Source organism: Pimephales promelas, chromosome 3, assembly GCF_988280905.1.
Source record: "Pimephales promelas chromosome 3, fPimPro1.hap1.1, whole genome shotgun sequence".
NCBI classification, from domain to species: Eukaryota; Metazoa; Chordata; class Actinopteri; order Cypriniformes; family Leuciscidae; genus Pimephales; species Pimephales promelas.
In genome coordinates, this window is record NC_142771.1 from 38,045,229 (window position 1) to 38,058,884 (window position 13,656).

The 13,656-nt window shown below is 41.4% G+C and overlaps 2 protein-coding genes across 2 annotated transcripts in view; both read right to left on the reverse strand.

The window, feature by feature from the left end:
* arhgdia (Rho GDP dissociation inhibitor alpha) overlaps positions 1-6,128 on the reverse strand; it is a 38,164-nt gene extending 32,036 nt beyond the window's left edge. The window contains exon 1 of the mRNA XM_089128864.1: positions 5,972-6,128. The gene's annotated coding sequence lies outside the window, so the exon portion shown is untranslated. The remainder of the gene's footprint in view (positions 1-5,971) is intronic.
* Positions 6,129-8,355: 2,227 nt separating this feature from the next.
* alyref (Aly/REF export factor) lies at positions 8,356-13,380 on the reverse strand. The gene is made up of 6 exons (XM_039662211.2): positions 13,014-13,380; positions 10,735-10,893; positions 10,506-10,653; positions 9,828-9,894; positions 9,551-9,740; positions 8,356-8,662 (listed from the first exon to the last, which is right to left on the reverse strand). The coding sequence occupies exons 1-6, from the start codon at positions 13,257-13,259 to the stop codon at positions 8,648-8,650; spliced, it is 825 nt and encodes a 274-aa protein (XP_039518145.1). The 5' UTR covers positions 13,260-13,380; the 3' UTR covers positions 8,356-8,647.
* Between the last annotated feature and the right edge of the window lie 276 nt (positions 13,381-13,656).

Sequence of the window (13,656 nt, forward strand, 5' to 3'; positions counted from 1 at the left end):
CGATCTCCGGTTCTGGCGGTATCACTTTTAGCATAGCTTAGCTTACATCATTTAAGTGAACATGACTATTAGCATTTCTCAAAAAAAATTACCAAAGTGTTTCGATATTTTTCCTATTTAAAACTTGACTCTTCTGTATGCACTAAGACTGACGGAAAATGTAAAGTTACGATTTTCTAGGCTGATATGGCTAGGCACTATACTCTCATTCCTGCGTAATAATCAAGAAACTACTGCCGTACCATGAGTGCAACAGGCACAATGATATGTCCTATGGGCGAAAATACCTTGTTGATGCTAGAGATCAGAGGAGAATGGGCCGACTGATTCAAGCTGATGGAAGAGCAACTTTGACTGAAATAACCACTCGTTACAACCGAGGTATGCAGGAAAGCATTTGTGAAGCCACAACACGCACAACCTTGAGGCGGATGGGCTACAACAGCAGAAGACCCCACCGGGTACCACTCATCTCCACTACAAATAGGAAAAAGAGGCGACAATTTGCAAGAGTTCACCAAAATTGGACCGTTGAAGACTGGAAAAAATGTTGCCTGGTCTGATGAGTCTCGATTTCTGTTGAGACATTCAGATGGTAGAGTCAGAGTTTGGCGTAAACAGAATGAGAACATGGATCCATCATGCCTTGTTACCACTGTGCAGGCTGGTGGTGGTGGTGTAATGGTGTGGGGGATGTTTTCTTGGCACACTTTAAGCCCCTTAGTGCCAATTGGGCATCCTTTATATGCCACGGCCTTCCTGAGCATTGTTTCTGACCATGTCCATCCCTTTATGGCCACCATGTCCCCATCCTCTGATGTCTACTTCCAGCAGGATAATGCACCATGTCACACAGCTCGAATCATTTCAAATTGGTTTCTTGAACATGACAATGAGTTGACTGTACTAAAATGGCCCCACAGTCACCAGATCTCAACCCAATAGAGCATCTTCGGGATGTGGTGGAACGGGAGCTTCGTGCCCTGGATGTGCATCCCACAAATCTCCATCAACTACAAGATGCTATCCTATCAATATGGGCCAACATTTCTAAAGAATGCTTTCAGCACCTTGTTGAATCAATGCCACGTAGAATTAAGGCAGTTCTGTATATATATATATATATATATATATATATATATATATATATACACACACACACAACATATACACACTAACATGATAGCCCAATTAAGTTATATGAACTTATTTCTTGTCTTTAACACTTTAACTCGAGTGTCTAAGTTTTCGAAAATTAAACTTAAAGTTATACATTATGGTGACTACTTGATGGTGATGACTGATTTTTGTCTGGCTTGTAAATGTTAATTTAACTCGTGGTTGTAAGTTAATGTTGGGGGAGGGGTGATACGGAGCAAATAGGCCTACCGCGAAACACAGAGAGAAGTTGTCACCATTTTGAGTTAGTGCAGCTGCCAGCAGGAGTCATTACTTGTGTGTGTGTGTGTGTGTGTGTGTGTATATATATATATTTTTTTTTAAACCACTATACTGCCCACACCTACAGACTGTTTAGGGTGTAAACATGTGCAAGCATCCAAACACGGATGTGAATAACAGATAAATGCATTGTAAAAGAGCTTTCTCCTTCCACATGCCTAACTTTTTTGTTCAACTGGAACTAACTTGCTGTTCAAGATTATCTTCAAACTGTAAACTGCGTGTCAGAGCATTAACACTAATGCTCAATATACAAGCCCGTCTAACAGCAAAGCTGCAAGTGCAACACATCCATTTGCATCATGAATTTTAGTCTGACATTCTGTGAAATCACACTTGGATATAAACTCTAAAGTCAGCGGCAGCGATCAAAACAGAGCAAATCAACTTTTAAAAGTAACTCTGCGCTTCAAATAACGGTTATATGAATGTCATTGTTTTCATGTTTTCATGTCAGCTTTCACGCTTTCCCACTTGAGTTTTCATTTACCATCCGAACCACATAGTCATTTTTTGTCACTTTAGGCAGGTTGCGGAGAGATTTGGTCCAGCGGTATCTATCGGACTCCACCATTGTAAAAAGCTAACCGGAAGAGCCGTATCACTAGTAAAAGACGTACTTCCGTTCTTCAATTTTTTTTGTGACATAGGCCTATATTACCTTCCAGAAGTGTCTCTCATGACTGCGTTCCCAAACAGCAGCATCCGCTTCCAAAAGCAAGACAATGATCGCGTTTACTGCATCTCGCCTGTCAGTTACTATATACGTAACAGTTATTGCCTTCTCCTACTGCAGAAACCTCCATTTCTCTTATTCATAATAGGGCTGGGCGAAATGGCCAAAAAATGTATCATGATAACATTTTTTTTTAAATCAGTCAATATTAATAATTATCACAATAACATCAAATCTGTATTTCTATCAAGTTTAAAGGCAGATTAGTGTTCCCAATTGAATTTAGTTGACCGTTAGGCTATTCTATCTTGATTTTTTTTTAACTCTTCTTTTAACTAAATAAACAGATCAATCTTAAAGGGATACTCCACTTTTTGGGGAAATAGGCTCATTTTACCACTCCCCCAGAGTTAAACAGTTGATTTTTACCGTTTTCGAATCCATTAAGCCGATTTTTTGATATTTCGAACTCGAAGAATATCAGTAACCAGACAGTTTTTGGTCTCATTGACTTCTATAGTAGGAAAAAAATATACTATGGAAGTAGGGTTGGGTATCGTTTGAATTTGAACGATTCTGATTCCGATTCCGATTCCTTGTTTCGATTCCGGTTCCTAATGATTCTCGATTCCGATTCTTTTAAGAGGCAGGGTCAAAAAGGTTTAGCTAACCTTGCTAACCAATGGCCTTTCTGAAGGAAATAATCCTTTCTGAAGGAAATACTCCTTCTGTAAAAATACTCCTTTTGTTGATTTCGTTATTTTTAGAAAAGTGAAGCCACACTTTGGATCGCCGACGTAAGTTACTCATGTTCGACTCGCGTGGTTATGCCAACACTTCCGGTAGACGCTTCTTCGTGGGTGTTGTTCAGCGGTTTCTTCTTCCGCTCGGTGGACTGCGAATATCGAAACTAGGAATCGAAATTTTAACTTTTGACCGATTCCGGGAAAAACGAAAAGTTAGTCTCGGTTCCAATCGATACTCGATTCTCGATACCCAACCCTATATGGAAGTCAATGAGACCAGAAACTGTCTGGTTACTGATATTCTTCGAAATATCAAAAAAAAAATTGGCTGAATACATTCGAAAACGGTAAAACTCAACTGTTTAACTATGTGGGAGTGGTAAAATTAGCCTATTTCCCCAAAAACAAAAAAAGTGGAGAATCCCTTTAATAGAAAAATACATTTGTTCATGTGCTAACATGTGATTATTGATTGAAACAGGAGTGTGTTGCCTGACTTTGACGATATGCATCTTCAGCACAGTTTTCAGTGCAGGCTGCAATATTATTAATAACTTCACATGTTTTGTCTCTTAGAATTTTGAGGAAGATCTTTTCGGGAAAACGTTTCCCTCAGATACACACACACAGTGACCTGGCCGCCAATCTGGAAAAGGAACGGCTCAAAATCCCACTGAAGGACTAGTATCTGTGAATACGGATCCTGAATTGGCCGCAAAAAGAGTCCCAACTCCACACTAACAAATTATTGTGGTCTAAACCAGGTGTTTCCGTTTCATTCTCCAACCTCTGTATATAATTCACTGAAAAAAATAAATAAATCAAGCTGTAACTTTTTATTGCCCAGCTGTACAGCTTTACAGGGGTCAATAAACGGCAGAAGAGGCACAGGAGGGGGTCATATCAGGGATGGCCCATCAGGCCTGACCTTCATGTGGCTTCACACATCTCTCTGATGTCTGTCTCTCACTGCTGCTCTATCAGCCTGAAAGACTTCATAAAGGAATAAAGATCTATTATTCATTCAATCGGCCGAACCATACAAAATCAGACAATGACATTAACAAAACACACTAGACACATGTCTGTTTGTTATTGTACATATTCCTGTACACTTGTCTTTGGGGGAGGGGAGAAGAAATCATTCAGAATGTAGTACAGAGACTATTTTTGGCCATAAACCATAAATGTATTAAACATAAATTATTTTGCAACCTACTTTCCCTTCTGTTTCCCCGGACAGAACTGAAATATTGAATTGTGGTCACGTATATATGGGACTCTGAAAATCCCCTCATTTCACATCAATATTTCACTCTCCATCTATTCTTATGACGATAAAAGAATATCAGATTTAACCTTAAATGTAAACTTCATTTCAGTATAGACAAAAGACATCATTACACAGATCACATGTGCATCACTAACAATGTTCAAAGCTTTCAAACAGTCCTTTCGTTTTTAAAGAGTGCATGTGAAGCCAGCTTTGAAGAAAATACAGATACACCTTTGCGACAAACACTGTATAATAACCCAAATGGCTGCTCAACACAGTTAAGGACTAAGTTTAAATACTGAGGAGGCCTGCAGACACCGCCCTGCCAAAATTACGGATACTACAGCGACGCCTGAGCTCATGAATATTAATTTACCCTGCCGACGCGCGGATGCGTCCACTCACGTGACCTCATTAATATTTACAATCCACGCCTTCGTTACAGTAGAATTCGCTCATTCGTCGGCTGTCTTCGCCTTTCAGCCAATCAGCGGCGAGCGTCACCTTACGTACTTAATATTCATGATACACCAATTCTTCACAGTCAGACAAAAAAAAAAGAGAAGAAGGAACTAGAAACACGAAGCGCCGCTCACGCTAGCTAGACAGGAAGGAAATTAGCTTTAATTATATTCAGAGGGTTTCTTTTGTTAATGAAGTCAGCCATGAGTCTCTAAAAAAGCACAAGCCAGGGTTGTGTGCGCAAATGCTCCCTAACATTTAATCTGTGCTCAGGCAAAGATTGTGTTAATCTCCACCTCGCATATTTACTAAGCGTCAGATTCAGGTGGATTTAACACCCGCTGCCAGCCGCGATTTAATTAACCGGGATTTACACAGGAAAAACAAAAAAAGAAAAGAAAATCATGATGATGATCAACGTTTTTCTACCAGTATTTATTTGTTTAACAACCAACAGAATATATTAGTTGCAGATTATGCCTAAGGAAAAAATATAGAAAGAATTAGCTGTTTTATATATACATCAAGTTGCATCAGTGATCAAGGAAGTTCCTCCTCATGCTAGCAAGCTAATGCTACTAATCGAACATCATTTCCAACGTTAGGAAGTTTTAAATAAATAAATAAATAAAAAGTTCATAATGCTTTCAATCAGACTCCTAACATCATTGACAAATCACGATTTCATGCAATAAAACAGTGGATTGTGTGAAAGTTTATATCGGCAGTAGAAAACTGAATATTTTCTGAATTTTCCCTTCGACTTCTTGGCTGAAGTCAATATCTAATATCACAACACAGTTTTAATATGATTTTAAATCATCTCGCCGGTTATTTTATGGACATGTCTCGATGATTTCAAAAGACGAACTAAACTGCAACTTCCCCGAGCACAATATCAGAAAACATGCTGTCACGACTATTTAGGGAAACACAATCACAGAGTTTAATCTCTAGATGGCTCTATTTTGTATGAAAAACGCGAAATGCTCGTTAACTTTGATGTTCCGCTACAGGCTTTTCGGACAACGCCTGATGACCAATTCAGACAAAACTGGGTTATCAAAACGAAACCGGAGAACACAAAACCCTCCAGTCTGACCCGTGACATTAAATGCGTGCTTAATTTCGCATTGACCATCTTTATAAAGGGCCGTGGATGTAGTTTGTGGAGCAGGAAGGAAATGCATGTTTCAACTTGCTGTCTTCTGTCAACCTGCCGTTGCTACCGAGCTACGAACGATGCAAAACTACCGGGGAAAAAACGTCAACGCAAGCGAAAACGCTGTCGTGTCCCTTTCTGAGAGTGTTATATGAGATCATCGCTGTGTTTCTGTTGTGAAAACTTACCGTGGACCTGCGGGTACTGCGAGTTTATAGGTTAGAGAAAGCTTCCCTGACTTCTCAATGGCGCGATGAGGGAGCGGCGGCGATGCCAGCCAGGGCGACACACTTCCGGGAATTCCGTCACGCGCTTGACGCTTTCTGCGCATGCGCAAAGACGCGCTCGTTCTTTTCGAGCTCAAAACACGAAACAAAGTGGTGGGGATAATCTCCACGAATTCAATACAATAGCAGCCTATTTTTAAAGGTGTCGCGTTGTCGTTTATGTATGCATTTATATGTTTTCTGTGTCATCAATCTAATAACGCTATTATATTAACGTACAGTCGTAAATATTACTGATCTGCTCACTGGCGCGTTCGAATCGCTGCTTCGTGAAGAATCGAATCGTTTGTGAAGATTCGAATCATTTGTTTTTAACCTGTGGCCCTGTCCCAATATCCGCACTTGCGCCCTTGTGCCCCTCAATGCGCGTTCTCACTAAGGGGTGCAAGACCGTAGGGTGTCCCAATCCTCTAAGTGTTCTCCAGGGGTGATCAAAAGGGCACTTAATACACCCTTTTTGTAAGTGCGCATCAGACCTCACTTTGCTATAGGATATTACCCAGAATCCTTGTAGGGGAGAACGGTTGCTATGGTGCTGTTCGGGAGCGGAAACTCCGAAGATAAAGGATGCCGGTGTGGTGAAGAATTTTTCAAAAATATTTGTGTTATTGGGTCACGAAATGTAGTTTTAACAGTTTTTCAGTCAAGAATATAGTTGTTTAAAGCTCAAATCTGTGGTTTATTTATAAAAATAGCGCCTATTTTAAAAAATTGATCTGACGTTCGGAGTTCCAGGTAGTCACAGGGCGGCAGGTGCTCAGCGCTCATGTACCCCGCCTGCAACAGCCTTGCCCCGGCTAGTCATTCTTGCGTTTCCCGCGGGCTCTGTGTCTAGTGGTTAAACATGAGCTATAAATCGGCTTGTGTACATCAGACGGGCGATCTTTGGTCTCATTATTCTATGATTTGTTCCCTGGAAAATCGTTTTGGCTGAGGGGAAAAGTGAAGTTTCATAACTATATTTAGGCTATTTAACTAACGTTGAAACGTATGTTTGACTGAATCTTTTAACTTGCCTTATTTGTTGACTTATATAGCTTCTTATACTTATACTACTTATACTTTTAAGCTTACTTTAATAATGGCTATTCCTGGTCAATAAAATAAAAAGAGACATTTTATAGTCATTTTATTTTATACAGCCTATATGTTAGACTATTTTAATCTATAGCCTATACAAAATAAATCACCAACACGTCATGTTTTTTTTTTTTTTTTCATGTATGGGAATTTCATATATCAATTTCCATAATAACAATTAACATTGCATTTCGAATCTCTGTGAATATGGTAAGGCAGTATAAACTCAGGTAAACCTCAATCACATTTTATCTTAGCCAAAAACTGTTTTAATATTAATAACATTAACAGAAAGGTTGCTGGCTAAGAGTTAAAAAAAAGTAGCTTTTTGAGGTGTGCAAAACTGTCCCAATTCTGCTCTTCACAGCTTCGGGCCCTTGCGCTCTTTCTCCGCTAAGTGCACTTTCAACAAGTGTCCACTTCGAGGAAGGCCTTAGGGCTCAAGTGAGTATTGGAACAGGGCCTGTGATGCGCAACGCAAGTCAAATCAAACTGCCAAAGTCACGTGATCTGAATTAACACGGTTTTACGTCATATCCGTCTCGAAAATTCGCTAAGAGGCGATCTAAATTCTCAATAAAAAAAGAGCCGATCTGAAAGTTGTAAATACAAACCACCAGTGTCTGTTCTCGAATCAATTTTATGAATGTGTACACATTATGCAATGACACATTCGTTCAATAAAAAGTAGTAGCTAATGGTCTCTTATCTTCCATATTACCCAAGCTTTCCAACAAGGTACGACTTGATAAATACACATTTCATACTGGTATTAGATTGGTAGCAGTTCATTCATACATTACTCCTTGTAGCCAATCAGAAACCGGTATGTTTCTAGTTCTCACTTCACGAATGGCAGTTTCCGGAAAGGACATGTAACTGTAAAACTTATTAACCTGGTGTTAATCACAGCATTTATAAAAGACAAATGTTCTTAAGCCTTCTTGGCATTAGTTTGTGTAGTAACTGACATTTAGACCAAAACATTGTGGCTTTTAAAGGGGTTAAAATACTCATTACCTCTTACAAAAGCATTGTTACACTAATCAAAGGCAAAAGAGAGATGTAGACATCTAGTGGAAGGCAGGAGTAGTGTTTTTTTTTTTTTTTTGTCAATTTATACACCTCAAAGCTGCATAAACTTGTGATTGACTAGTGTTCGCAACTCTATTGAGATTGTGCACAAGCAGAAAGCAGAGACATCATGTGGTTACTAAATACTGCAGGTTTTTTTATTTCAATGATCTACACAAGGATGGTTAAAGATAACATCCCATAAAATCCTACAGTCCAACCAGGTTCTCAGAAAAAAAAAAAAAGTTGAACAAAAATAAAACAAAGTAGGTAAAAAACAAGCATTTTAAAAGGAGAAAGTCTGTTACACATTTAAATCACTTCTGAAGACGTGTAAAACATCCGGCATGTTCAAAGCTATAACAACGACGACCACTCTTCCCATGTCGGAACAGCGGGGAACGCAGCTTGAGGGGCTAGCATTTAGCTGGTATCCATCTGTCAGAGGAGCAAAAAGAGTAAAAGGAGATTAGTACCAGATGAGACAAAGGCACATTTTACAAGGCTAACTTCACGTCGGCACTCTATTGGGCCTGGAATGCTCTTGAATTTGATGACGTCACTTTGTAGGACAACTCAGTAGCTAGCGCCGCATGGGTTCCCTGGATCGAAAAGCTATAGATTTTCCCCATAGACTTTGAGAAAAAAAAAAAAAAATTACTAAGATCTGTGTTCAAAGAGTTGTGACCCTTACACGTTTTGTCTATCAGGATAATCTTTACAAGTCAATCATAAATTTATAGATTTTGAAGCCTATATAAATGTAAAAAAAAAAAAAAAAAGACAAAGTTCACCACACACCTTATTTCAGGCAATTTAGCAAAAACCCATTCAAAAATCCCATGGACTTCAGAGCAAGGAAAACGGTAGTGCTAAAATGCTAACTCACGTCCACGTTTTGACCTGCAAAGTGACGTGATAACTTCGGCACTCTGTGGGGACACATTTGTAATGTCCAACAACAAACGCTGAGGTACCATCGTGGTAGTTTCATGCACATGTAAAGATCATGGAAACGTACAACAAAGTAACTAACGCGGGAAACGCTAAACGCAATGTATAAATAACGTAAATCAAGCTAGTTAGCATAAAGTGCTGGGCGGTATACCAGTTCATACCGAAAACCGGCTTAATTTTGGGAAGAAAAAAAAAAGTTACACGTTTTTGGTCAAACCGCACAGCACTCTTAGCATAGACCGGAGAGGATATGACATTTGTACCAAAAAAACTTCTTGCACAAAGTAAATTTAAAGCGCTTCACAGGGCCAAATTTAAGCTTTCAAGGATCCGTGGGAACCCTGAATTTAAAAGCCTCTCTGAACACACCCTGGCATTGTAGGCATCTAGCTGGGCGTCGAGCTCTTCCGCGGAGAGCTGCTGTTTGCTGCCGCCGCCACGACCCCCTCGCCCGCGACCTCTGGATCCTCCGCCGCCTCCACGTCCCCCACGACCTTTCTGTGCGTTGAAGCTTCCGATTCGGTTTCTGTTCATGCCGCCGCCGCCTCCACGGTTGAGACTGTTGGGAAGGAGAGAAGAAATTCAGTCACAGGGAACACTAGCAAATACAAGGCAAGAGACTAAACCCTTGGTTTACCATCCTTACCCCTGCATCGGAGTCCGCCTCTGTGCGTCAATCTGTGATGTAACAAGCTGGATGTTCATTGGGCGACCTAAAAGAGAGAGAGAACACATAACTGAAATTGCTGCAAAACTCAGTCAGTCGAACAGGCTTTCAAGAATTCCAGATAAACTTAAAGTGACAAAGAACAAACTTTGTGATGTCAGAGAAAAATCACCAAACCAAAATGTTTGTAGTTTGTATACAGTTACCAGAAGCCAGTGATTAAGGTTTACAAAGCTGTAAATTCGGATTCCTACACTGGGTTACTTTAATGGATGCACTTTTTGGGGCTTCAAAATCTAAGGTACCATTCACTCCAATCATAGAGCCAGGACATTTAATATAACTATTACACCATGTTAAGCCATACACTTAGGATAGCGAGTAAATTATGGGACCATTTTTGAGTGACCCATCCCTTTAACTGTCGTTTTCTCCCCTGTCATTTGTGCATGTTTATTTGTTATTGAGGGGAAAGTGCACAGCATTTACATACATTTGAACGCCGCTCTCAGCAGTGCGGACGGCATCAGGGTGTTCGCTAACAGCATAAGCAAAGGTATTTCAAACTTCACCCCAAAGCGAAGAACAAAACTTAGCAAGTATATCAGGGCTTAGCTGTGAAAAGGTACCGAGGGAGCTTGTAGGATGCACACTTACCGTCAAGGGGAACGCCGTTGTACTGCTTCATGGCTTTCAGGGCGTCTGCTTTCCTCTCAAAGTGAACGTCCGCAGTGCCAAGGCTGCGCCCCGACCGATCGTAATGTACCGCTGCTTTCTTTAGAGTGCCGAATTCTGCAAAGAGCTCCTGTGGCAAAACAAAAACCACACATATGCTGCAGAAACAACCCAAATTCTCAAAGAATTTAACTCCTAGACGGACACCTACCTGGATGTCTGCGTCAGAGACGCCAAAGTCGAGATTGGACACGAGGAGTTTTCCTCCCGTCTCCACGCCCGCTCCGCCTCCACCGCCGCCCCCGCCAGCGCTCGCACTGTAGCCGTTGTCGAACAGGTCATGCTGCCACTTGTCTGGGAGCTGCTTGGGCTGCAACAGATGAGAGAGAACGCACCTGCTGACTTCGGGTCCCCAGTCTGTCACTGACAGTCCACTCGGCTGGGTGTTGGGGCAAGCAGGGGGCTCCGCTTCAACACGGCCAGGGACACCCAGTGCGCTTACTGCCATTTCCAGAAATCCCTGCCCACCCCATCACTACAAACAAGTAAACCATGCCAGCTCCGGAACAGTTCAAATCATGTTCTCGAACTCTACTGGATGGATGTGCAATTCACTCGATCTCAGTGGAGGCAAGCTTAACCCTCTGGTGCTCTGTCGTTGTTTTAGACCAAAATGAAATGGTTTTGAAAAAGATTAAACCCTTGGTATATGGCTTGTGATCAAATGATGGAAAATGAAGGGAAACTAAACAAATTGAGGGGGTAAAACCAGCCACAATATAGTCTGACAAGATCTATAGTCGTTGAAAATATCCAAATCCTAAGTACAATTGTCTGAATGCAACTAGGTAATACAGAGCATTATACATTTAACAACTTACAGTAGCATTTTACATCCCTCGTGAAAACGAACCATGCTTTTTAGTTTTTATTATAATAAGTGAATAGTAATTATGCCTCGTCAGATGGATTACCATTACCAAGGGATATTCCAATTTTTTGGGAAATAGGCTCATTTTACCAATCCCCCAGAGTTAAACGGTTGAATTTCATTTTTTTCGAATCCATTCAGTCGATTTTCTGATACTTCGAAGAACATCAGTAACCAGACAGTTTCTGGTCTCATTGACTTCCATGGTATATTTTTTTCCTACTATGGAAGTCAATGGGACCAGAAACTGTCTGGTTACTGATATTCTTCGAAATATCAGAAATATCGGCTGAATGGATTCGAATACGGAAACTCAACTGTTTAACTCTAGGGGATTGGTAAAATGAGGCTATTTCCAAAAAAAAGTATAGTATCCCTTTCATACAAATACCATGGTTAAACTATGGTTAGTGTAGCAAAACCATTGTTAATTTGAATTTGCATTTTTAATAAAATGATGGTTATTTTTTAAGGGATGAAAATAAAATGGTGCATAACTTAAAGTAAAACCAAAAAAATAATTAAATCTTAATTTCACTTAAACAATTATGCTTATTGTTTTGACCGCTTATCATCAAAAGTAAAACCAGAGGGTTAATTTTAATAAATGTACATGCAATAACAGTTTACATGTGCAGCTTAACAACAAATGAACCCAGCCTATTGTTTCAAACACCAGTAGCCTATTCCCTCAGTAACTTCCCCACCACCCCTTTGGTAGCAAAGCTAGCTACCAGCAACCCCAAGAGTCTCTTGCCGTTCATCCAAACGAATCCCAGCAGACCTCCGTCGTGTGGATGAGGACGATCCACGGGTCTCCGGTGAGGAGCAGCACAGTAAAGTCCAAAAACACGAGAAGGCGACCGAAAGTGTCCATGAAGGAGCGTCCATTTTGAGCCCACGCCATTTTGACGTGCTTGAATAAACAAAGCCCTCACTAAAGCTCAAACTAATCAATTAGAAGAGGTGAACCTCCATTAATTCCAGGACAAAGATGGCCAACGTCCGTTTATCCTGTACGTTATGGCTCCAGCACTATGTAACTTATCTTTCTGCTTTAAATGATTTTGGACCGTGAAACCCCTCCCAAAAAACAAAAAAACAAAGGCGAATTCCACCGAGGAGGAAAGGCCTTCTTAAAGCTGGGCTTTACTGCACATTGCACACAAAAAAAGGGTAGAATCTTCAAACATCTGATTCTGAAGGAGGACCCCGTGAAGAAAGATGTCGACGAACACAAAGAAAGGATAGGCTCAATGAAAGGCATCCGCCGTCCTCAAAATGGCGTCGACGGCGGCCTCCGGGTGGATGAACAGCCAGGAGAGACACACGCTTCTTCAAGACCCACGGCGTTTGAAGCCCACACGAAGGGCAAGAGAACTTAGGGAGAGAACACATTATGCACAATATATCTAACGAGCTTCCCCGAACTACACTCCCAGAGAAGCTCCAGGGGCACGAGCTCGCCGCCATGTTTGCTGGCAGCCTAGAAAGATAAAAACTGGGGCTTCACCCACTGGCGTGTGGATGCGCCCGTGATTTTCTCCGCTTTCTCCTACCCTGCTGTACGGCGTAGGTCTGCTTCTTCCGCGGCTCAGGTTCTGGCGGTTCCTCATGGGGCCCGATCCTCCGCCGCGGCCTCCAAAGCCCCCGCCTGTATTTCCGAGCCGTCCGCCGGCGCCGCCTCCTCCTCGGCCGCCTGTTCCTCCGCGGCCCCCACGGCCTCCTCTCCCGCCGCGCCCGCCTCCACGCTGCCGGTTTTGCTTTATAATGTCGTCTAAGGACATATCCATCTTGTCTGCCATCGCCTGGCCTTTGTTAACGCTAAACACTGAAGTCAACTAAAACAAAAAAAACCCAGCACGTTTGTAGTACTACACTGCCCCTGCGTTACCGCTCACTAGAGAGAAAAGAAACACACGGACGTCCCCTCGCCGGGTGACGCATTTATAGCGGGAACGCTGATGACGTACACTGCGTAACGAGCGCTTCCGGTTTAAATTCCTCACGGCAGGAACGCGGTGTTTATTTATTATGGTTTGAATGTAACGCAAGACTGTTTTTTTACAGTCTATGGACTGTAGGCTTTCTTTAAAAATGTTATGTTAGTGTGTATAGTTCAGTCATTTTATGAAAAAAGTTTGAATAAATTGCAACAGAGGCAAACTCAACTGATTTTGTATCCTCAATATGTCTTGAAAA

Bases quoted from the DNA above. Each gene is read 5' to 3' on its own strand.
- alyref (XM_039662211.2), bottom strand. From the start codon at position 13,259: ATGGCAGACAAGATGGATATGTCCTTAGACGACATTATAAAGCAAAAC. The intron at 10,654-10,734 runs GTAGGTGTCCGT...GTTTTGCCACAG, and splicing joins TCTCTGACGCAGACATCCAG to GAGCTCTTTGCAGAATTCGG. The intron at 9,741-9,827 runs GTAAGGATGGTA...CCTTCCCAACAG, and splicing joins AGGCGGACTCCGATGCAGGG to TCTCAACCGTGGAGGCGGCG.